The sequence below is a fragment of the Pieris napi genome, chromosome Z (assembly GCF_905475465.1).
Source record: "Pieris napi chromosome Z, ilPieNapi1.2, whole genome shotgun sequence".
Lineage (NCBI taxonomy): Eukaryota > Metazoa > Arthropoda > Insecta > Lepidoptera > Pieridae > Pieris > Pieris napi.
In genome coordinates, this window is record NC_062259.1 from 12753150 (window position 1) to 12779980 (window position 26831).

Sequence of the window (26831 nt, forward strand, 5' to 3'; positions counted from 1 at the left end):
AGATACTTTAATAATTCTGATTATAATATATTATTTATACAAGTAAACGAATATTTTCCTCCAATTTTGATTTCGTTCACTTTATCCATTTAGTTTTCTATTAATCATTTTCTTATTATTATTATACTATGTATGAGAGTTCTAAAAGGTTATATGTGTTAATATAACTATAATAAATATAACTTGCATAATAAGTTTGTTTTTGTAAGCGAAGACTGTCAGAAAAAGTGATGTCTGCAAAAATCTGCAAAACACACGAAAGTTTGTCTGTAGAATTTCCTCTGAAAAGTTGAAATCGAACAAAAGTTTTAGTTCTAGTAGAGTTTCTATTTGCTTAACGGCATTCTGCTGTATTTCCTCTCTAATGAAAATGCGACGGCGTGGTTGATTTTTTACAAAAATGCATGAATTGAATAGCACGATGTTGTGACAACTACTTTATAAAATAGTGCTTGATTATAAAATCCCTGTCTCCGAGATTCTACATCTTTTATATTTACCATCTTACACTTTTTATACAAATCATTTCATACAAAATGTGTATAAATAATTGAGCTTTATACACAGCAATCTAAATAAAAAAGGTACGTTAGGGTGCGTCCACATCTAGCGAATGTGCAGCTCGCGTTTGGTGCGCCGCTTTAGCGCAACTCATGCAAGGCTCGTATAAGGAGTGCGCGCGGCGCGCGATCTGCGCTGACTCAATTCTCGCGCTTACGGTTCCGTTTGCTTGTGTGGGCGGAAGAAAGACACGAGCCGCTAGCGCTCCGCCCCACAGTGGTCTGAAATCCCAAAAAGCTGGCCAAAATATGAAGATGTCCTTGGAATTCCATGAATTTTGGTAAAGCTACGTTTTCGGGGTAGCTCGATCACGAATTCAAAATTTAGAAAAACAAAATGGCGGATAAAAAACGGAAAAAAATATCTTAAGAAACGTGTTTAATTCGGGTGAAAGTATGGACTCGGGGATTTTTGGGGTTGCTAACCACGAATTTAAAGTCAAAATTTAGTAAAACAAAATGGAGGATTAAATACGCTAAAAAGTTTCGACGAAAACGTGTTTGATTCGGGTAAAAGTCTGGACTCGGTGGTTTTCGGGGTCGCGAAAGTGATATATAAAAATTATAACCGAAACCGAAGTCGCACCTAGTTGCAGCTAATTTTTGGATATGTTCTGATGAAATGTCTAAGCAACAATTTCCACCCGGTTTAAGAGCCAGATTCGACAAGAGTTTTGACATATTGCTTTTTTAACAGGACTTTTTAGAATGTGACCAAGGGAAATACCACTGTTTTCATTAATAAATTACTATTTCATACATTGTTTATAATAATTTCGAGCGAGACATTTGAATTATACGTACTTTCTGGAAAAGAATCCATTTTGCAGAATCCAAATTTGATAACTTTTCGCGAATCTACACGTGTCTCACGAACGGAATAATTTCCCAAGCTAGGTAGGGATGATTCCCCTTTTATAACGTTCATAATACACACTACAAGTATTCCAACCATTAAAAGTCCCTAGAAAAAAATAATTTTTTTCTACTTTTGGCCAGATTTTTGAGATTTCAGACCACTGTGAGCCCGCGCGCTAAGCGCATACTGCGCTTAGGTTGAAGGTTGTGAAGTGCGCGTAGGCGGCGCAGGTGCGGCGCACGAACACTAATGCACGCGCGGAGCTCGCAAACTGCTTGCGAGCTGCACATTCGCGGCATATTCGCCAGATGTACGCACCCTAACAATTTTTCGTTGACATACGACATTTTATAGCGTTCAATACACCTTTGAAAGGTCAAAATGCAAGATTTGTATTCTTACCGTAAACGGAAGTAAAACTTCGATACAATTACAATTTTATCAAAACTTCATCAAACCTTCACATCCAAAACATATATTCAATATATATTTCTTTATAAAATTTTGATCTTTACAATATAAATACAAAATATTTATTAAGTAGGTAACATGTTATGTAACATATAATTTTGTTAGAAGTTTTTGTAATTTTGTTGCTCAACGACTTTGAGAGCGAAACGACAGACGACGCTTTCGCTCTCAAGTCATCTCCATTTGTAAATTGTCAAGTGGTCAGAGGCGTCACGTGCTAATTCAAACCAACTCCTTTATCACATTTCAACAACTGATTTTTTCAGTTTAAAAATTCACAAAATATCTACAAGTCCTATCAGAATTAGCACGCGTATTTCCTTTTTGTAATCAATTTTAGACGGTCGATACTTGCTTAATCGAATTGCTCGTGCGGGATTTCAGTAGCTGGTAGAAAAGCTGGGCAGATGAAATAACGCCAGATTTTAAAGTTTGACCGGCTGTACGCGGCGTCCGCGCATGAGGGTGTTCGTCATTTGCTGCGATCGCCCTTCGGAGGTGCCATGCTCAGAGGCACGTCTCCAGATCGGGGCTGGACTACCACCACACCCTCGGTTGTTATCATCGTATCCATTTTGGACGTGCCAGCCACCGGCGATGCCTTAAATTCATATAATTTTAAATTGGCTTCATATAATAAGAAATAGCAATATTTAAACTCGTTTAGAACGATCCTAAGAATAAGCAACAGTAAAATACACCAAACCTAATCAAACAAGAGAAGTGATTCTTTATCAGATTAAATAATTCACAAAACATAGATTGCAGGTATGAACTTATAAGAATCAGCCAGCCAATTAACAAAGTTCACGCTTTGAATTGACCACGATAACCCGATACACCCTGGTAACAATATGTGTGTATCGCTGGAATTCGACGCTCCTCCCTCGGCCCCACCTATACGGATCTTGTCCGTCCAGGGCTGCCATATTTACAAATTGTAATAGCGTGTATTGCCTTAATATAAACATTCAAACTTATTTTTTATATATATCTAAGGAGTTTAAAAAATATAAATTTTTAGTATTACCTCAAAACTACGGTCGCACGTTACACCATTATTTTTACATGTAAAGATAATGCGTAGAGTAGTGCCCAAGGTCCTTTATTTATAAGATCGAAAGATGTTTTTCTAAATTTTCGTTTTCGGAAAGAATCTACCCCAGAATTGTGGTACAAGAAACTTTTTGGAAATAATAAAAATATGAATTAAAAAGTTACTGAAAATTTACTTCTATGCTTGAGTCAACACTTATCTTCTTAATCTACCCTCCCCTTGTGATAAAATGATAACTCTAAGTGAATGTTAAAATTAGAATCGAGTGGGCAACCCTACATGAGTTATGGCCAAATTGCATCTTTTCTTGTTATTCAATTTTATAGGCAAGTAGATCTTTATGTCAGCCACATTTCGTAGCTTAATTAGGTATTTAGACACAAAAATCACAATGTTCGTCCCTTTCACACACACTTCATCCAACTCTGTTCTTATATGATAAACTTATTTCGACAAAACCACTTACCGAGCGAGGTAGGACGCTAACGTCACCATCGATATTCACGATGGTGTCAGCTATTCTAACAGTTTTTACCGATTCCTTTTTGTCTCCTTTCTTGTCCTTAAAATAAAAAGGGTATTTACCTAACTAAAATAAGTTTAAATCCAGCAAGATTAAATTTTGATTAAATAATGCAAGTGCTAAACTTTTGAATGACTGAAGACAATAAAAAAAATATCGTACCCGGAACTTTAGCGAAATGATAGACAGTTTAATTTAATGTAAAACACTTGCAATTTTAGCATTTGGTGCACCATACACACCTTCTTATCCTTGTCTTTACCCTTCCCCTTGTCTTTACCCTTCCCTTTGTCTTTACCCTTTCCCTTATCTTTCTTCTTCCCCTTATCATCTCCTTCATCCTCTTCCTTAGGGACGGGCAGAGGTGGAGTGCTCCTCACAAAATATTCTTGTGTTCCCAAAGTATAGGGCGTGTCGAGTTTTGTTCGCGCTGTTGCGTTTGTAGCTGCGTTTGTTTGTCTTGGCTCTAGCTTATGCCGAATCATTTCCGTTTTTGCGTGGATGCGGAACTGCAATCTCGACTCGAGGGGGTACCCAGATTTTTTCCTAGAGAATATATTGAAGTTGAGTCACATGTAATAGTGGGATAGCAAAGTTGCCGTGAAGCCATGCATGAAGCATGCGTCTGCCTACGTCGCTCGCTATAGCGAGTTATTTAATTGTTTACGAATTTGTTACCGCTTTCGTTTATCAAAAGAGAGCAAAACTCTTATTCTTTTGATTATACCGCTATATTCATTTCATTAAATTCTCTTTGAATTTTTTTACATACAATTACTAATTATAGCGATCTAGGAAACAATAGAACCGATTAAATAGATATATTTCAATCTGTAGGAACAGATAGATAAGAGAGAGAGAAGAGTGAAGTCTTTATCTTACTTTTTATGTATTCAATGTTTTTTTGTTCTCATGAAAGGGAAATGTATGTATTTAATGAGAATAAGCTTCTTTAAACCTAGTGTAGATTAGGTTGTATGCATATATATAACGTTATACCCTGAGACGCGATCACGAAGTTATTCTGACGGAGGATATATACTTATCGACAATGACATTTGAGATCTGGGCCTTAGATTACTGATTAAATTTTCAGCCTTACAGACGTCATCAACATATTTGGTTCTATGTCCTGTATTATCACGGTAATTACACAAGTCACAGCCAGCGGTCCAGCCCACTACCACTAAAGCCTGGGACAGCTGCTCCTTTGTTACCCACTATACCTCAAATAATTAAAACTTATTCTGTACTTACCTCGCCTCGGCTAGAATGTCTAAAGCCATGTAGGGGTCTCCAAGACTGTAGCGACAAGACGCCATTTCTACCATCGAGTACGGTATAAGATGAGTGTTCTCCTTAATTTTCTCCTTGTCGCTGGAAAATTAAATAAACGTAAACGAGATTTGAGAAACCTCTCTTCAATATCAAGCTATATAGTATACAATTAATTAATTAATCAGTAGCGCTATAACCTTTTTAGGTCTGGGCCTCAAATTTCTGTATCTGTTTCATGATCATTTGTCTAATAGGCAAGTAGGTGATCAGCCTTCGGTACCCCAACACACGTCGTCGACTTTTTGGGTCAAAGCCGTTTCATAATGCTTTCCTTCACCGTACCAGCGAATGGATGCGCACATAGAAAGTCCATTGGCGTACAGCCGGGAATCGAACCCACGACCTCAAGAATGTGAGTTGTACTCTAAAGCCACTAGGCCAACACTGCTCTTACCACCACCACTCGTACCATAAAATACACCTAAACGTCTTACCTTAGGATAAACCCGCCTTTTCTATAGATGTCTATTTTGTTCAAAAATAATTAATTAAGCGCGAAGTTATTATAAACCAAATAAATTCCCTATTCATCACAAGTGTTAAATTAAAAGTATCCCTTGAAACTCGATCTCAAATAAAAAACAAAACAACTTCGCGCGCATTTCGGTTGCTAACGGTACAGCTAGTTGACTCATATCGCAAGTTAATAACCTTCCGGGTACTCAGCTTTAGCAAAAACTAAGAAAAAATAGTTAAACTGACGCAGCAACGTCCCATGCCCATACTATCAGACTTACATCAAGAGCCTCTTAGCTTCATAGCAATTAACACTTAATTATTTCACATTTATTTATTTTTATTTGGTTCGGCTAGTGGTTTTAAATTAAATCCTTTATTATGTAAAGCACCCTGAGGTACTGTGAAATATCATTTAATTAGCTAGGTGTTGCTGACAATTCTCAAATCAAGGGCTTAGAAATGTAAAACTGAAATTCGTCGCGAAATCTTTGTCCAGGAATGAATCACAATAAACCTACAAAATCAGAGATAACAAATACTTTTTAAGGACTTTAGACTTACTGAATAATAGCCTCCAAGTACTCAAGAGCAAGTCGTGGGAAGCCCATAGCGTGAAGCATTGATCCTCGCATGTACCGACACAGGTTGAAGTCATCAGCGTCATACTTCAATTTCTCGTCATTCTCTTCCCCCGTTTTCTTGGCGCTTGCTTTCCGCTCCTTTACTTTCTTTATGTAGTCAAGGAATATCTTCTCTATCATGTTGTATTCGTCCTCGATGATCTGTGATTAGATATTTTCTTGCTTAATTAAGAGGCCAAAAGGTCTTAAGAGCGTGATAAATGCTTTAATTGCTTTTTTATATATCGGATCAACATTTTGACAATTATTATTTGGAATTTTCTGACGTGAGAACGTTATACAAATCGATGGACGCCGGCTGCACTCACAGAAAAACCTGACTCATTGTCACGTTCCGCCTGAGCAGAGCGTGCAAGCTAGAGCGCGGAACAAGAGATAGGCTTATGACGCATTTATCTCTCTTTCACGTTATCGAGTCCGAGTAAAATAAAGACAGCGGCAGCGCTCAACCTATACGTGAACTGTTTTGTCAACTGTTTATAAAGTGAAGTTAATATGAATTCCTTTGTACAACAACAATTGCAGCAAAAAAGTAAAGAATTCTTGCATTTTAAAAGTTTGATTAGCGATATAATTTCAAATATTTGTTCTTTGATTATTACAAAAATAAATTTGTATTAACGAGTTCAAATTAATAGTTAATTTACCGAAAAAAATTTAAACGAAAACTCCTTTGTATTATACAAAATAATAATTTTCAATTCATAAAGGCATAAAATTTTTCATCAATGTTTTCATATGACGTTATCACGTAAAGTAATGCATCGACTTTTTGTATAAATACCTTAAGGAATTTGTCGGCCATCTTTTGGTCCTTCGCAATAGCGGGAAACATATTCCAAAGGCAGAGCAACTCGATACCAGGCAGTACTAGTACGCCTCGCGCGCGCAATCTCTCACAACGGCGTAAAGCGAATTTCTCCATCGGCACTGATCTACCTAGGATCCGTTGCTTGTAGTTTGATGCTGATCTGAACAACAATCATATAATGTCAACCGGTCCCATTTAACAATGTACTGGGACATTCCAAAAGTGCGTGGACTTGTCTGTAAAACTTGTTGGAAAGTTTTAGTTGAAAAACTTGAGTAATTTTCAACAGTGCAGTTGCTTCAAATTTTATAAGGAACTTTAGATTTGTTCAAGTTCAGAAAACCAAGTTGAGTGTGAGAATATTATTAATACATACATACAAGTTAATTGTTCTGATTCAATGTGATTCTGATGAGCACATCAAGTCCCCAAAACTCAATTCTTATGCCAGATTATATTGCACAATAAAAAATTTAACTCTGATGAAGAATATACTGACTGTATGAGCTGGTCAATCCAAGCTTTTTCAGGTGGAGTTTCCTTTTGAAGGGATGCGGCGAGAAGCACGTATGCATATATTGTGCGCGACCATACACTTTCTTCGAGGAGACGGGAAGCAAAAAGTGCACATTTCTCCCACTCTCCCATCATACTATGTAGATAGAAAAAACACGTGTTAGTACAAAACCGAAAAAAGACACTGAAAAAAGCCTTGGGTTTCTATAAATATTATAAAGAAACACATTACTTTACAATTAAACAAGTTATTTAAAAAGTGTTCTGATATTTTATACACTGAACCAACTAAAAGTAGAGCAACGTTATCAGGTGACGCAATTCGGTCAGTCAATGTGATTTTTAAAACCTCTGTAAAAATACAAATTTCATAAAAGTCAATCAATCCCAACAAAAATGATTCATGGTATAAAATCAAAGCCTAGTTTCAACGTTAGTTGACCGGTCCGAAATTATACAAGTATTAGATGCACATTGCACATGTTGTACTTACGCGTGAGCCCACATAATCTCCCAATATGCTAGATGTATGAGTTGGGGCCATAGACCTTTGGCTTTAGCTGCCTTTTCGTAGGTTTCAACAGCTTCCGCGGGTTTACCTAATAACAGCTCAAGGCGGGCTTTGAACATTAGGAACCACGCGCTGTCCGGGTACTTCTGAAATATATTCTTTATAAATTCTGCACAAAATAAAGTCTTAATCTCTTTCCATAAAAAAAGGTACCAACCGCGAGGTTCTCGTCGATAAGTTTCCGGGCAAGCTCGTAGTCTGGAGGGATGGCAGCGAACTGGCCAATAACTAGGTTGTGCATAAGTAGAGCCAGGACGCATAACACGGAGCGGAGGCCTGGGTTATTAGCTCCAATGAGCAATTCTCGAAGGCCGTGCTCCTGTAAGTATTTTTTTTTAAGTTAAATGTTAAAACTGTTTATTTAAAAAAAAATACGTTTTTTTTTATTTCCAAGTTAATAGGTTTTATTTTTCATAACTTATACACCAGGCAAGTAAATGTCAGAAAAAGTTGAAGGGATAGGAAAGTAAAACCTGTTACTTTATTGGCGGCCATCTTGGATTTTCATTCATCATTTTTTTGCTAATCACACCCATTCCCATATTGAGGAAGTAATGGAAAAATATGTGATCCTCCATTTTGTGGCGGCGGCCATCTTGGATTTATTAATTTATATTGTCAATAGAACGAAAGGTGTAGAAGAGGTGAGGAAGGGGTAGAAATTACAAATCAATCCGTCAAGAGGAATAGGGTCAAATTTGAACAACTAGATTTTACCCAAACTTGTCCTGTTATTATATGATATAACAAATTTTACAAGTGCCTAGATTCCATAATTCCACAGTTAAATAAAATAATTATTTATTGCCTTCCCAGGAAATTTACTGCAAGTGTTCCTCATCGAATAAAAAAGTATGTGACCATCTATTAAAATCTACCTATAAGAATTTAATAAATCAATAATTTATATGTATTGCTTATTAAGTAAATCAAAATAATATTAACCGACGATAACGGGACATATTGCGTATACACAAAATTCAAAATTAAACTATGATTGTCCACTTTATGAATTTTATCTTCTAACAAAGTTGATGATATGCAATAAAAATAGCAGCAAACTCCGATATTGCCGTCAAGAAATGGTAATAATTAAAAAAAAATTGTACTTCCAATATCAAGCGCGTATTCAACATTTTTAAAAGTAAGTACAGGCAGTCCTCGACTTACGTCGTTTCAAGTTACGTCGAACAATGTTTTGACACTATTCCTCAAGCAAACGTCATTTGTTTCGATTTCCGGCATAGGGCAATTCACTTGACTTGTGTAAATTTGGAGAATGCCATGAAATTTTTTTAAGAAATTGATCCTAATTTTGAGAGAAGTTTCAACGTTTTAATAACAAAATTTGTGCAGCCTATCAAGTAAATTTTGCAGCTTGCTTCTTGCTATCTGTATGATGAGCGAAGCAATCTAGAATTGATAGTTTCTTTAAGCCAAAAGTTAAGTACATATTAAAGTTTTATAATTATTATTAAAATTAATAACACACAAATACCAAAAATAACTAGCAATTTCATAAGTGCATATATAATTATTTTAAGAACTTACTTTTGATAATAAAGAATGTATATCCTTTGTTACAAATGCAGTTTTTTTTTAATTTCGAGTCCGTGTGGAACCTACGAAATACGGAAATACGAAAAAATATGTCGCGGCTTACGTCGCGTATTTCGAGAACCTAACATGCCGTAAGTACGGGGACTGCCCGTATATTGAAAATAGCACAAATCGAGTATGTAAACTTACTATATCATAATATGACGTCCGGTTCCTATATACCAAAGTTCGGGCGATAGATGTCGAATAGTTACAGAATATATAACACAGAGAAAAGATTTGTGTCACGAAAAAACTCAATAACTCAATGCTTCCAGCATTTCAAATACGCCTTTACCATTGAGATATACACTACAATACGCCTTTACAATAGATGTAGACCCTAAGTAACATTATATTACCTTTGAAACGATGTAACAATAAATGTATCTAACAACATATCTTATCTTCATGTAATTTCTTAATTAATTAAAAAGGTATCTTTATTTATAATAATTCGAATTGGTCAGGTCATATTCCTAGAACGCGGGATAAAATATGGAAACTCGAATCTACAAATGTGCTGGTTTGAAAGAGATGTACAGATTTATATGTTGGCGTTCAGTATGTAGGCTAGTTCCTGACGTGTCCACTGTATTGTAGAAATACAGAGATCAAGCGGAACGCGCCGTCATTTGTCTGTCGTTTAAAATTTCAACATCTTACTTAGTTGACATTCAGGTAATTTTATATGAATTAAAAAATCTTTGAAAAATTATTCCTGAGACTGTTCTTGAAATACTTCAATAGACAATGATAGACATTCTGACATTTCTCTCTTTCATTTTCATGGTTGGAAAAAATATTTGAGTGATTGCGATTTAAAGAATTCATTGAATCGATTGTGAAAAACCAATGTCGCCACTCCTTTTTAACCTGAATTTCTATGTTTCGTAATCATTTGTTTCTAATAGGCATGTAGGTGATCAGCCTTCTGAGCCTGACAAACCGCTTGAGTCTAAGGCATGTCGGTTTCATCACTATATTTTTACTAACCGTACGAGTGTTAATAGGCAGTCCATTAGTGCTTTGGTTCGAACCTGCGATCTCACGGATAATACCCATGAAACCACCAGGTCAACGGTACGGTCATAAAAATAATCTAATTATAAATAAAAACAAAACTATTTCAGTTTTATAACCATCTATGTTGTATGAAACTGTACTTCGTTTTGTTCCATAATAATGTTACATAAACATTATTATGTGAACAAAACGCCAACACAGATTCAATATGTTGTTGCGTACTGAAGTTTGTTGTAAGCATATCGCTGTAGTGGTATCTTAATGTTCTAGCAAAGGTACGGCCAAATAGTTTATGTATTACACAAAGTCTGCAGAAGTAATTATTCACTGGAAATGCCTGCAGAAGTCCAACTAAATAATTGATGAGCCCAGTGAAGTGAAAGTATCCCTATCCAGTTTTTATAATAACCTAAGAATCTTTTCATTGTAATTCGCTAAGAAAATTTAAAATTTACTTATACATCTCTGATTGTACGAGTATACCTGCTAATTTTTTTTACCGTAAAATCTGTATTAATACATTTAGTTAAGGAAATTACAAACGCCATAATATATATGTTCCAATAGACAAGAGAGTATAGTCTCATGAAACCTATTGACCGATGTGGGTAGCCTAAACACCGGCAAGCTAATAGGAGATTAATCAAGAGATATGCAGTCAAAGATAGACGACAATCACAAATTAATATAGTGATTAATTTTGAGTGTATATCACGGAAGTTGTTTTACTCTAGTTTTTTATCTTAATATATATAAATTACGCGTCATGTTGTTTGTCCGTAATGGACTCCTAAACTACTTAACCGATTTCAATAAAATTTGCACACCGTGTGCAGTTTGATCTAACTTAAAAGATAGGACAGCTTACATCTTAATTTACACCCGCAATATCATTTTATTGCAAATTATTTGTTGATTACTTGATGGCGCTGTGTGGAAAGTATCAACGTTTCACATAAGCTACAAATAAATGGCATAACGAGAGTGGTCCCCATGACTGGTGTTCTTCTACCGTTTCCCTTGTAAATAGATAAATAGTTTACTACTATGTAATATAACAAAAAACTTAACCACAGCAACGCTTGGCCGAGTCTGCTAGTATATTATATAATAAGCAGCGAGCCTCGTGCCTTGATGTAGGATGTACCAATTATGTTCGCAATTTACTTGCACTATGAAAGAAAACATTGCGAGGAAATCTTGTTTTAGATTCAAAACAGGCAGATCAACTTGAACAAAATATGAATTAAACATAAAAGTCAGAGTCGCCACGCAATGAGCACACATTGAATATGCAAGTCTAGCTTATTTAATAATTTCTGAACTTATTACGAACTTTATTATTTAACTCGATATTTTTCTCTGTAATAAATTATATTCATAAGCCATAACTTTCTCGTTATATCGAAGCGCAATGGTAATTTCTTTTACAGTTAAATCAACTCATTTTCAGAATTCACAATTGTCTTATTAAATTTACACTTTGATCAACAATGGTTGTATTTTAATACATCAGATGGTCGGGCGCTTCAATAAAATAAGAAATAGTTCAAACTAATCTATTTATGCTCCTGTGTGCCTGATTATATAAAAATAAATAAATCAGTGGCGCTACAACCTATAAAGGTGTCTATATATGTTTCATGATCATTTGTCTAATAGGCATGTAGGTGATCGGCCTCCTGTGCCTGACACACGCCGTCGACTTTTTGGTCCAACGCAATACGGTTTCCTAACGATATTTTCCTTCACCGTTCGAGCGACTGGCACATAGAAAGTCCAGTGGTGCACAGCTGGTATCAAACCTTCGACCTCAGGGATGAGAGTCGCACGCTGAAGCCACTAGGCCAACACTGTTCCTGTGCATCTGAGTATACACTAAAAACCTTCAGTATTCTATTATATATATTATAGCAATATTGCTTTAGGCGAATCCCAAAAATGATTGGATTTTTCTTGTAAACAAACGCATGGAAACAGGACATTCACAACAATGTATATCTGGGATGCAAGAACTTTCGCCGCTATAAACAAAATTTACATATGACTGAGTGCTTTTGTCTTAGTACCATACCTTGTCTCCTGAGAAGCCAACGAACTCGAGTAAGGCGATGAGTTTGGGCGGCAACATGGATATCATGACATTAAAGGTTGCGACGCCCATTCGAACTCCGCTCTCGAAGTGTTCTCGTGACTTCTCATCGTCCCAAGTTCTTTTCTTGCTCAAAATTTTCAAGCAATGCCTGCAAATTTTACACATATTAAATTATTCCTGGCATAAAAAAGGTAATAAAGCTTGCCGCAAAAATACGATTCCTCAACAGATGATTCACTTATAACGTGGAATACAGATATGATAAAACCGTGTTTCTATTGTAATCATTTATATACGGAAGAAACATCGTTTGACGTTCTAACGACCTTTTCTGTTCATTAAAATTCAAAAATCATTTTTTCATATATACGAGTAACAAAATGTACACTTATGAACGTCAATAAATAAATATATATGAAATGCTTCCAATTTTACATTTTCTAGGTCTCAAATCAAAGGCGTAGTACGGAAGAGAAGTACTGGCAATAAATTATGCCCATGTAACATAATTTGTTATAAAACTAAAGATTGTATTGTTCACTTAAACAACTTAAATTATATGTTTTTGTATCACGAGGAAGTTGTTAATGAAACACAGTACCTAAGCAAATTTTTAAAACACGTAATGAAAAACATCGAAACGTTTTTGAACACACTGTTCTAAGGTATACGAAATTTACTTGAAATAAATGATATTTCGATTCTGGTACTACATATTTAACATTTACAATATTAGTCCGACTTAAAAATACCATATTTTTTTACCATTGTAACGAAAAATGTATACAAAAAACAGCGTATCACGTTCCAAACGTTCAGTTGAACATAGTCAAATATTTCGTATATTTGACCTACAAATCACTGCGATGATATCAACCCTGAAAAGCGTTAATGTTATTAAGGCCGCTAAGGATATATTATAGAACCTCTCGATCCTAGCCACAAAGATGCTACCTTTAGGTGGAAGGAACTGTTGGACCATCCATCCCCAAAACTAAGTATCTAAATCCCCTGTGTTTACAAATTATTATCAATAGCAATTTAATATGTTCGATTTATTAATTATTAAAAAAAACCCATAATATAATTAATCTATAAAACTACGATACGAAATGTAATTGGAAAATGTCAGAGTACATGATAATAACAAGTATATTAACCACATTGACCAAAGCTTATCAATGTTGCAAGGACCTGCGCCATTACTCGGTAACTTTCAATTACCCTTTTGTATGCAAGATCGATGCAGTTATGTCAATATCCGTTGCTTTGAAGTCGCATCCTTGGGACCGCACGGAACAAAAACTCATCATTATTATTATTGGGACAAAGTCCCGACAGCCGTACAGAGTCGTTCATTAATAAATAACTGTTACTTATGCAATAAAGTAGGAAATTAAAAGTGATTGAAATACAAAGGTCAATGAACCCTTGAAATCAAATTGCAAAACATGTTGCTAAGCGCAAAACTCGACGACGGCTGGACAAATTAGATTTTTTTTTATTTATCCCTTGAACACTCAGGTAGGTTTTTATGGACAGAAAAATTTAAAAACTATAATGTAAAAAAGAAATGTATACTATTTTCCTCGGTCAACGAATAAGTATTGCAGTACAGCGATGAAATGATGCCAGCATTACAGGTGCCAAGAGACCAAACTTTATAAATTAGTTTTACTTTTCTTTTTATTAATTTTTTAATTATTTTATTATTACTATGTAGGTTAAGAAAATTGTAAATACTGTATATTTGATTAAAAATTAACAATATAAAACTTTAAAAAAAATAGTTTTATTCAGTACTTAGGTATATTCCCGAAAAGCGAACAGTCTCAATAGCATAGCAAATGTACCATATGTTAGTATGTAGCCACTAAAAAGGTAGGTTAAGTAAAATCTTATTAAGGCGAAACGAAAAACGGAAAACTATATAAATAAATTAGACTTTCATTGCAATTTTAATATCAAGGACTTTTCAAGAACACCGTGTTTTGCACAGCCCGTTATTAAAATGGCCTTTAGCAGATGTAAGGCTGCAGTAAAACTTACACAAATATAACATAGCTAGAACTAAACGCAAACTAAATTTTCTCTTCCTGTGAATAATGTGAAGCGTATTAAAAAAGTGCCGTTCTGTATTCCTAGTATCATTTTGATCATATCTCAGACACTATTATACGAATGAGATTAAAATCTAAACTTCAAAACTGCATATCCATTACTTGGCAGAACTATCCTATCATTTGTCTCCGCTGTCATGGTGACACGAACAATAGTGGATGAGGAACACAATCAAAGTTTATTAATGAAAACCACACAAGTCTATGTTTATACAATGTACTAGAACAACGGTTTCAGTTTTATACAGTCTGCACATATCCACAAACATAATTTGTTCAATATTTGTGATACAGTTCAGGCCCCTATATCCGTCCGTGTACACGAGTATGCACTGAAATCATTTTCCGAGACACGCGCAAATTATAATCGGAACTACTCAAAGGGTCGTTTAATGCACCGTCCAACAGTAAAATGTAGGGAATTAATTTTGCGGCTTTATTAATTCAAGGGGTTACAATCATATTAATGTCACTTCAGAGTCTTTCGAGCAAATAAGTTAATTAAATTATCTGACATTAATGGACAATTTATTATGAAAAATTTAATTAAATTGCCAGAACTGTGAACGCTTATCTAAAAACGATTGAGCTGATCTTATGAAAGACTTGTTCCCTGAATAGAAACAAAAGTATTTCAAACATACATACAAAATTTAGCACACGAAGTCTATATATTACAGATGAAACTGCTAGCGCGGCCGCAGAGCAGGCGGAAAATAATAAAAGGCTCAATTATAAGTCTTTCGTCCAACTTTGATTTTATTCCCTTTAGACTCTTGGTGAGGTTTAAGTGCACAGGCGCTAATAAAAGATTTAAGTTTGTAGACAGTTCCGGTACCCCAAGAGCTGGTACTTTACTCGCTCAACGAATAAGTATCGCAATACATCGAGGAAATCCTGCCAGCGTTAAAAGTACAGTGGTTTGGTGCCACAGATTCAAAACTTTTTAAATTTGTTTTAATTTTCTATTTATTATTATTATTAATACTACTGAATACTGTAAATTCAGATAAGACTACTTTAAAAAATATTCACGTGACAACGTCTTATAATTCGATGGAGCCGGCCGCACGCACGAAAAAACATGACATATACGGCGTTTCCTCGCTCTGAGGCGTTCCATTTAAGGCTTGAAGTGCAAGCGAGAGCGCGGAACGAACGATAAAGAGGCAGAATCGGCCTCCGCGTTCGGCAGCGTTCGTTCGTTATATAAAAAAATTGACATAATTGTATTTATGCGTACAAATAAATGAAACTCGATCAATTCAATTGTGATTTCCTTTTACCTTCTTCTCTATATCCCTACAAAATATCTTCTCTATATCGCTACGAAATATCTATCAAACAAATAAAATTAAAATTTTCTTTTGAAAAATGCAACCATTAGTATTTTCTGATGACGTTGTCACGTTCAACTATCGTCAGTAAACCGACTTTATAGACAACCGATTTTTTTTATAAGATATACTATTTATATAGAATACTTACTTATAAGAATCATGCGAATTCTTTATGCGTAACGTAGCACGTAATATGCCTCCAAAATCATCCCCTTCCACTATAAGAAGGCAGGCCTGTACCAGCAGTGCTTCTGCGCGAATTAATTCAGCATGCGCCTGTGCTTCCGAGTATATTCCATAATTGGGCTGAGGAACCACAAATAATTTAATAATAAGAAATAAGCTGAATTATAAATGACCAATCCTTCTTGAATGAGGGAGTAAGAATGCAGAAAGAAGAAGTGACGGCGGGTTCCCTTTGATTATGAATGGTCAACAGCATATTCGAGGTATTAAAAGCGTCCTCTCGCTACAAGATATAACGTTGTTCCATCAGAATCTACCTTCTTTATTCACAAGGGGGGATAGGGTACAGTCAGTAGTAACTTTATACATCAAGGTGAAATCTCTAATAAGACAGAATTGAAATAACGTTCCCTTTTGAAATATGGACCTTTGAAACGGTAATAAGATTCTACAAACTAATCCCTTCATTCATGAACTTACAACTCTATAGCAAGTCTCGTCCAGTTTGATAGCATTATTTAGAGGTCTTATAATTTAACTCATTTGAAAATTGGTTTCCCATAAATTTATATATGTAGTAATTAAAGTCCTCTCTCAAAGGCCGGCAACGCACCCACTAAAAACTTCCCGCAGGCTCGTTTGCCCCCTATATATATAAAAAATAATTATTATATATTTTATACAAGACAAAAGTTCCTTACCCTTTTCAGAATGGATTGAACGATGGAGTAGCCCCTTCGTTGACCGTCACATAGTTCAAATGTTTCCTGGGTGGCGGTTAGAGCTGACTGAACCTGGCGTGGGTCCATTGTGAGCATCGCCGGTATGAATTCAAATATTGCCGCCCCATGACTGTGGTACAGCGACAAGTTTCTCCTGTAAACAATGGTACCAATAAAGTCTATTTCTCAACTACTTTAAAAGTTTATCATATGAATTTAGTTTATAAAGCTAAAGCTAAAAGATTAATAAAATTTAATCTTTAATAAAAACTTATTTATACATTGTATTCAGAAACTATCGAAGAATAAAAAAAAACACGAGTTTATTATGGATTTTCAAGGAATCCCTTCCCATCCCTTGAAAATCCATTGCATAAGCATATCGCATATCCCTTCACAGAAACTCACCAGGGCTTCATGAGGTCCATAGCAGCTTTCACGTCATTAGAGAAGAATTTATCTAAAGCTTGTTCGCAATCTGCTAGCGCCTTCTTTAGTGTCATACTGAAAATATATTTGTTTATAGCTTTGTTTTGCATGTATCGGAAAACGTTAATAGAACAAAAATTTACAAATTTACAAAAAAGAAGAGAAACTAATTCAACTTTAGTATTTATTTTATTAATCGTGCTTTCCGACGGAATAGCAAGCTTAAATCGCAGAGTCTATTTGCCTTCAATTCGGTCCCGTTCCATCTTCTGTAGGTATGTTCAATATAGTAATAATATTAACTAAGGAATGGCCAAATTAATCTTTAAAAAATAGATTTAGAAAATTCCTATCATTTTTAATAATAAAAAAACGCTTACGATGGTTCCTGTGCATCTTCGAATTCCTCCTGAAACAAAAAAACATATTAAAACTATTCAAATTACAGTAGACTACTGCGCCGTGGTCACCAACGCGTAAATATTAATATATCATTAAAATCAAATTTTGTTTTAATTTAACTTATTGTATTATGTTCGTGTAGTTCATTTAATATCGTAATATATACGCGCAATAAGTCGACCGAAACTATGCCCGGAACTAAACAATAGACTTTCGGGATGCCTGGAAAACGCTTCAAATATTTGTTTTGAAATTAGTTAGATGTCATGTGTATAAATGCTTTTGAAGGATATTTATTGTTTTATAGTGGTAATACATTTTATGATATAACGAAAGTTTAATTTGTCCCTTAACAATTATAATTTAATTATTATAAGTAAAAGCACTGTTTAAGTTAAAAAAAATGTGAGCCGTCACGGGATGCGTGGCAGATGTGAGATGTGAAACATCGACATTATTTTGTTAAAGTAATATGTAGAAAAGAACAGATTGTGATAGGAACTAAATATGTAATAAAATAAAATATTACGATTTTTTTTTCAGATAACGATGACTATTTATTGAATAAACATTTATTTTCATTAAATACAAAAATTTACGAATTTATTTCAAATCGTGACTACTTAATTCGTTTAATCAGTGACTTCGAAATACACACACCGTACACACTACTGCATATAGACTGTACATATACACCATCATATAGCGTGGCGACATGTCGTCACGCCAGAAATCGGTTTTGCGTCTATAATGTCTATAACATCTATAATGTTTCACATCAATATTCCGCGTCTGCTAATATTATTAAATGTAATTATTGCTTAGTAAATAAAAAAAAATATAAATATTTCTCTATATTGAATAAATATATGGTAGATAGTTAAGTTTTCTTGTTTTTTATTGTTTTTCCTTGTGAGAGGTTTTAGTTTCAAGAATGTTAAATGAAGTGGGTTAGATGAACCCCTCAGTGAAATGTGTGTACTGACATAATTTTACTAGTTGTAAAATATCTTTCAAAAACGTATAAAATATTATTTCATAAAGGATATTAATATGCTTAAAAGAATTCTAAGAAAAGCTACGAAACTGGTCTGAGCACTTAAGAACAAACCTTATATTCAGCGTCTAAAGGGACTTGATCCTACTGATATAGGAACTAGACAAATAAGGGGAAATTTCATTGAAACCTATAAAATCCTCACTGGCCACTATAATATTCCAGGAATTGAGAAGCTCTTTATTTTAAGTGAAAATACACATTTGAGGGGAAGTTCTTTAAAACTGAAGACCACTCCACATAACACAAATTCCCTAAAGAACTTTCTCCCAAACCGAGTAGTGGCTAGAATAGGTTTCCGAAAAGTGTGATTAGTGCACCCACAATTTTTTTTTAAATAGGTTAGATAATTTCTCCAAATCCCCAAATACGCGCGTATCAGCTTAATAAACTGCTAGTGTGTTTATATACATAATAATATAATATTACAAACCAATTATAGCCATAATTAATAAATGTATCAAATAAATCAACAACAGTTAAAACACTATTAATATATTAATACTCCATATAGAATATATAAATTATTTATATTATATTAGCCATGAGTTCATTCTCATAGAAAAATCCATGTTCTACATCCGGAGGGTGGCATCGCTCGGTTAACCTCTATCTATTGCTATCAACACAACACAAATCATACAACACCCATACTTGAAGAACTACTAAGAATTAATAGTATTGCATCCAGCGCTATAGGAATTGTGTCGATAAACGTATTTTCTTTTCTCAAAAATACAAATATATAAACTTACAATTTCACCGTCAAGGTCAGTTTCCTGAACGACAATAGGGGCTTGTCGCTGAAGCCTAGATGCTCTAGCCGGCGACGCCATCGGCGGCTCGTGGAGCGCCATCGCCTCTCCCTTGAAGAGAAAAACTTTATTAATAAAGTGGTCTAAGCTCTGCTATGTTTATAAAACTTGGACTAAACTTAGTTTCATAAGTTATTTAGAAATCTAACTAACTAAGCCTCGACTACGATATATTCCGTCAAAATCTGTTATAACGACATCGAAGGGTCTACTCATATTTGGTCGTAAAAACCGATAGTTGTAACAGTCGATGACGTTGTTATTAAGGACCTAATACAATAGAATTCAGCCGGGACCTTTGATTTTGGTCAATATAACCGGTATGTTGTTCTTAACGATGTCGTCGTAACGGTTTTGACTGTATTTATATTATATATAGTATATTTTTTCCAATATAGAATATGAAGCGTTAGATTTTCCTGAGGGATTGGTTAGCGTGAATAATTCTCTAAATACATACATTAGTTAGAATGAATGTTAATTAAACTGAAAATTGTAGCCGAAACAAACTTGTGTCTGAAGTCGAAACTCTGCTACTTGGAGTCTCGGACTTGGGGTAGATTAAATCTAGTCCAATTTTAACCTAAGACACAAGTTTGCGCGAATTCCGCCTCAACTAGCATGGGAATACTGAGTGTTGACATATCGAATGACGTTCAGTTTTACGGTTAGTTCTGGCAATGTCAGTGTCCATGGGCGGCGGTATCACTTAACATCAGATGAGCCTCCTGCCCGTTTGCCTCCCATTACATCAAAAAAGATATCATTAAAGTTAAAAGCACTAACATCTATGTACTCTGAAATATCTGCCCCCGCGATTTCATTCACGCTATCTAAATCATACGAGTATATGCGAGCGTGGTACTTAAACACTTGTGAGTAATTTTAAAACTATGGTATCCTAATACAAATCAAATGATGTCGAAGAAATTTAGTCCTTGTAATTTAAACAAATGATCGTCACTTAATAGGCAGATCGCACCTTAGGAATTCGCCTAACACATGAGTATATTATAAAAATTAAAAAATAAGCACAAATTTGCAGATATACCGCGTCCCATGACCCACGAAAAACATAATTTGAACAGATTGTATTTAAACTAGTTCACTTTCATTCTTTAATTCATTAAATAATGCTGTTATTTTAACTGATAGATTATCGCTGCAGCTTTATCAATCTTGAAAGTAGTTAATATCCCTATTAAAATACCACATTTTCAACATAAAATAAATATTATAATAGTATTACAGTTGTTACTTTCAATTGTAAAATCTATTAGTTTCAGCGCCAGTATTCTTTGAATTCAATTTGCAAAGGCAAAACCGATTCCTGAAGATCACAGGGAAGAAAACTCAGCCAGGATGGCTTTGGCAAGTTACAAAGCCCTAGCAGGCGCCGATTGATTTAGATGCATAATTTTGTAAAGAGATTTTATAAATGAAACATATTAATATTTATATTTCCAGCTTCAAAGAAACAATAGATCCAAAAATTATTTAACACAATATAAATTTCCCAATTCCAATAAGTCAATAATGGTACAATATTAAAAAAAGGCTTTATATTTAAATCTAATTTGCCAGTTTCAATTAGTAAAAGTTAGTCTAAGTACATTTTTTTATTTTTCTTGTAAATAAATAATGACATGGAATATGTATATACAAATAATTTGTCTTCACTATTTTTAAATATCTCTTTGCTAAATTATATTGAAATATGTTACTTCATAAGTATTGGTTGAGTGGTATAATGAGCAACACTAAGTATTCTCTTGAAATTCTCATTTCGCAGCCAAGTTTCCGTCTTCCGAATGTTATTAAGCAGTATTGAACATTTAATGAATGGCTTATTTGTTAGTAGATTCGTTATTTCATTATTAATCGGTTTATAGAATTAAGCTTCATTAAGGCCTATCAAATAGTATTTGTTTCTTTTGATGAGCCTATTAAATATAATAGCGATAAGAGGATAATACATATATACAATAACAATGTCGATGTTTCGTTATTTTAAAGCACTTCTTCACAAACAACGTGTACAAAAAGAACAACACGTATTTTAATCCCAGTTAAGGGTAAGTTTCTGTTTCGTTTTTCACATATAATTTTCTATAATTACATCCATTATTTTGCCAAACGTATGTAAGCTATACTAAGCTTTAGTGATTTAGAAATATCATTACTAAATGTTGGATTTGAAGGCTAGAATGCATTTTCAGTTTCGTGATCGAGCATTAATTTAAATAGTTCCATACGCGACGTATGTGCAGTAGTTGTATAAATAATGATATAAAGCGGGATATAAATGCTTTTAAAAGTTATATAATACCCGGTAACAAACAAAGTCCTTTTCTAAATAAATGCACATTTATTAATGAAACCACATCCGACCTGGATACTATCAGAGCAGAAATTATTTGTTATACCGAAACCGAGAAATTCTAATCAATATTTTCGAGACTGCCACTCATTTGGTCTAACTATAGCGTAGCGTTCATGAAAACAGAGTTAAATTGTGTTTGTTCACTGATCAGATAAATAAATGCAGAGATGCTTGCCTCGTGCGTTCTGCACATGTGATGAAAATTTGCATAGCCCTTTTGAAGGTTGCATGGGTTACTTAGTCGCACTTAGAGTCGAGTGAAAAATTGCCTTTATCACCTTGAGCTGTTCTTTAAACTGTCTAGATGCTCTGAACAGTGGACTAATGTACGTATATTATGAATTTTATTTAAAATTTTCTGATGTTAGTAAATGCCAAACATTGTATTGTTCTTACACGCGATAGCTTGTATAATATAATTATAATACGATTATGTGTTTATCTTGACATTCTATTGTTCCTTGGGAAACATCTTATGTATCGTACCTATATTATATGTTGTATCTACTAGTGAATTAGTTTTGTATCTCTGGTCATAAAGAATAAAGAAAACTGTTTTTATTTAATTAAGCTGGAGCCCACGAACATAGGCTCCACCATCACATGAATGTCGAGGCTATTCAAGAACTTCACACCACGGGCCAGCCTTAAAAAAATAGAACACAAGAACAGAGTGTCTTCAATTTATTAGAGGCCGTAGGTAGTGTTATAAACACTTTCTTATGTTAAATATCCTTATTAGTACATTTTTTTTAATGGAATCTCGCTGTTGGCCTTAAGGGCCTTTACAGATCAGCTCGGGCTGTTTTGGCGAGCGAAGCTCGGCCGGAATGAGTAAATTAGGCTAGATTTAAATAAGTTATTAGTCACATGTATAATAATAATAATAATTTCTATCTCATGGTACCTACTCATCGTAAAAATTATATAATCGGTAACCTGGGCTTTCTATAATTATAACTACGTCTATTTCACTCGAATCACGGTTAAACTTTTTAGACAATATTGCGTGGGGATTAATAAAGATTACAAAATTACCACTTTGTAATCTTTTTAGATATTAAATTGTAAAGAGGTCATAATAATAATGTTTATAGCATTTAATATTTTTATATTATATATATTTCCAGATTCATACCATCCTAGACTGGTAAAGAGCCTAGATACAATTAATTACCGCTAAGCTGGTCTTTTTGCGGGCAATATTCAACCTCTTGGAATGAATAACTATTACTTTGGTTCATAAAATAAAATATCTAGTCTTAGATTTGTGGATATTATTATAAACAATATTTTAAGATAAGTGCTTTTCAAGTGATAGCCGCAAAAATTTTCATATCCGGACGACAATGGACTCATTTAACCAATTTGATTTCAGTCGAAATCAACTTCGTCCCAACTAAACTAAACGTCTCTATAGATTTAAATATGACTTCTACTAATAGATGTGATTCGAGAGAATAGTACGGATATTACAATCGTGATAAGCTGAGAATTATAAAGGTTTAAATTTAATACTAGAAAATGTTTTTGTATGTATAGTTCAACTATATAGTACAAGGTAGATATTTAAAAATCTGGATATATGATTTGGAGTCAATCACTAACTAAAATATATAGCAAGCTCTTTAAAACACAATTTTGACGTCTCATACAATAAAAACATCTAAACTCCATTTATATTATTTAATCTGTTATTGAAATCAGAGATTTAATGTTCTGTTAATGATATCGGATGTCTGTCGGATATCCGACCCAGGTTGTAGAGGCTGAGGGACGCGTACCTATAAACAATCCAGACTCCCACGTTTTATTTATCAGATTAGCAAATACAACTGATATGCACCTTAACATATACAAAGACAAGAATATTAACGTAAAATGTATTTGCAAACGGTGTATTGGGTCAGACACTTTCAATGCCGTCGGCGGTCACAGGTCAATAAGACAAGAAGAAGAAGAAGTTCAACTGCAGTATAAGATTAAGGGCCCTATGTTAAAGCGGGCCATAGACAGTCCGCATGTTGCAGTCAAGACCGACTGCAATATGCGGTCGCCGCACGGCGATTTGCGGTTTCCATACTAAATTCATATCCGCAATACACGGACCGCTCGAGCAGTTCCTGAGCAAACCGCATATTGCAGTCGGTCTTGACTGCAACATGCGGTCCGTCTATGGCCCGCTTAAGGGAAACAATTTGACTCGAAAACTTAGAAAAGTATTTTTCTTTCTATGTGCGGAACATAAACAAAAATTGATTAGGCACGGATTGAAGGCACTGGATTTACAGAATTGAAAGTTGAACAGAGGACTTCCACAAATAAACTTTACTACTAAAATTGGACTTAGATGTAAAATGTGAACCAATGAAGCGATTAAAATGAAAGATTACAGATGGGGCTTCGTCGGAAAAAAAATCATTGTGTCAGTTAAACAGAAGACACGATTCAGCTTAAACCGTGTTCCGTCTTTTCAAAAAGGAACGACAAAGGCGCATCGTACTCGATTAAATTTCTTATAACGATAAAATTGCACCATAAAGGATATATTTAATATCAGGAGTCTAATCTATAGTATATAATCACAAGGCATTCAATTACAAAACCTAATATTAATATTATTCTAAATCATTGTTTTCTGAGCAATTCACAGACGTGACGTTATTTCCCTTTTTACAAAGAAGTTAAGGTTAAATTTAATCTGTTTTTAAAGATATACTTATAAAGGCATTAGCATTGCTAAGTATCTTGAGAGATGGATTTGATGTCACTAGTTGCACGTATTAATAGATTCCACTCTCGCGGTATGGACAGTAAAAAATAAAATAAACCTGTACTAGTCAAGGGTATTTTTATCTATTATCACAAATCAGCTTGTCTCTCGACAAAGGCCATGATGATCTGTCTCTGTCTGATTAATTTTTTTTGGCATTTATATTATCCAGATACTATTTTGTCGGGATTTAGTACATACCAAATCCAGGACGTACTGGAGAAGGGATAAGGTAAAAGTACATCACCGACGAGCATGCATGGTGAATGTCGTGAAAGTGGATGAAGCGAGATGTCAGGAGCGTCGCAAGTGGCGTAAAAGGCGTGAAGATATAAATGAAAAAGCGTTTAAAAATGGAATTCTTTTTCGTGAAATTGCTTACCTATTTACAAAGCGAGCTTTCTTCTTTGTACGACAGCTTACAGGAAAACAAAGAATTTTAAAATATGTTCATATCCTGTATATTAATTAATTAGTTGAATTGAATTCTCTTTTAAAACAATCCAGTGATGTAAAAACGTTAATTAATGAGTTCAATAAAATTCGAACAACAAAGGATACAGAACAACACCCGTAAGTTCATCATAGGTTACGCTGCTAATGAACAACCTCATATTGATTTACAGTTTGATTACACTAATTGCTATAAATGCGTATTTGTTGCGCTACTTGCAACATGCTCTCTTTTGTTAAACATTGGAAATGTTTGGTCTCATACATTTAATTACACATTCCACATAATATACTATATTTACAAGGTAAATATATAATTCATTATATTCACATGACATTTAAAGAAGGATTTGCATAGGTATCTCTACGGCTATCTATTTTTAATATTCGTTGCGCAACATTTTAAGCATATCTAATACTTGTAATACAAGATTCGCCTACGGAATCATAGTTGCATACTAATTCGATCTAAATTATAATATCTTTGTGTTGATATATTTCACTGGTTTAATTGTTGTGTTGTACTAGTGTATTTCATTTGTAGGTTTCACTGGTGTCTTTCAGTAGTACTTCACTAGTGTTTCACTGGTGTTTCAATAGTGTGCTTAACTGGTGATTCACTATTATATGTATCAAATAATGTGACATCAACGCAAAGGTAACTCTGTCTGTGCCTATTAGAAACAAAACTTTAAAACGAATACTTATCCAAACAATTAATTTAATTACGGAAAAGTATTTTTGATCGTCGCGGTACTAACAGAAGCTTGAACGAACTTCACTTGTTTAAAAATATATTCGTTCGAACGATACACGATATGTGTTATTTCCCTTTTTTAAATTGGATCAAATAATTTTCTCATTCTAATCCAATAATTCGATTATTAAGATTACTTGTTAACGGTTAATTGTGAGATAGTCAAAATAGTTTTTCTTTAAAGTGCGACTCAATGAAACCCAAACATCAGTTTTATTAGGGAGACGTTTTTTGCATAGTCTTGACAAATATCAGTGCATATTTAATGATGCACCTATCAGCAGTATCTCTAAACGAGTTTCTTGGTAATCTTGTCTTATTAAAATATAAATTTAAAAGTTAATCGATTAACAAGTATAAGCTATAGATTTTCTGCAACTGTCCTGCTGTTTGACATATAATAAACCATAATCCTATTGAATTCACGATATATATGGCCTTAACAATGAGACGATTAACACGATTATGCGAGGTTGTCCTTAGCTCTAGTGTTAAATCTCTAAGTATCATCCGATATCGTTGTGCAAAGTTATCTAATCTGCACAGAGCTTATCTTACACTGGTGTTCATTATAGTGTTCTGGCAAACTCAAAACACTGCCCGCTATAATATCTATTAATTAATCACTACCAATAAGTAGGTGATAATAGGGGCCTGCGAGAAATAAAAATATGTTTTAATACATTAATGGAAATATGTAGAATGTTGTCTCTTGCTGTAATTGTCCACTAATCGGAAGATTCAGTTTATGCGTCTGTGCTATACGACCAAGTGTCCATACAAAAATGTATCGTTAGGATTATCGTCACTGTAGAATAATATATCTATATATCATAAAACTATTTATTGTTAGACTCGTGTCATTTAA

At 34.2% G+C, this 26831-nt stretch overlaps 1 protein-coding gene across 4 annotated transcripts in view; it reads right to left on the reverse strand.

Moving 5' to 3' along the window:
* Nucleotides 1–1429: 1429 nt before the first annotated feature.
* LOC125062216 (tetratricopeptide repeat protein 39B) overlaps nucleotides 1430–26831 on the reverse strand; it is a 70224-nt gene continuing 44822 nt past the window's right edge. For 3 of the 4 annotated variants that reach the window (XM_047667981.1, XM_047667980.1, XM_047667978.1), the window contains 15 exons: nucleotides 19538–19648; nucleotides 17704–17732; nucleotides 17303–17398; nucleotides 16874–17048; nucleotides 16135–16292; nucleotides 12506–12674; nucleotides 7964–8125; nucleotides 7729–7892; nucleotides 7219–7371; nucleotides 6693–6879; nucleotides 5829–6049; nucleotides 4728–4847; nucleotides 3713–4016; nucleotides 3414–3509; nucleotides 1430–2491 (listed from right to left, as the gene is read on the reverse strand). In XM_047667981.1, coding sequence (XP_047523937.1) covers nucleotides 2363–2491; nucleotides 3414–3509; nucleotides 3713–4016; nucleotides 4728–4847; nucleotides 5829–6049; nucleotides 6693–6879; nucleotides 7219–7371; nucleotides 7729–7892; nucleotides 7964–8125; nucleotides 12506–12674; nucleotides 16135–16292; nucleotides 16874–17048; nucleotides 17303–17398; nucleotides 17704–17732; nucleotides 19538–19639 — 2265 coding nt within the window. In that variant the 5' untranslated portion in view covers nucleotides 19640–19648 and the 3' untranslated portion in view covers nucleotides 1430–2362. The remainder of the gene's footprint in view (nucleotides 2492–3413; nucleotides 3510–3712; nucleotides 4017–4727; nucleotides 4848–5828; nucleotides 6050–6692; nucleotides 6880–7218; nucleotides 7372–7728; nucleotides 7893–7963; nucleotides 8126–12505; nucleotides 12675–16134; nucleotides 16293–16873; nucleotides 17049–17302; nucleotides 17399–17703; nucleotides 17733–19537; nucleotides 19649–26831) is intronic. The other variant, XM_047667979.1, reaches the window with a different exon arrangement.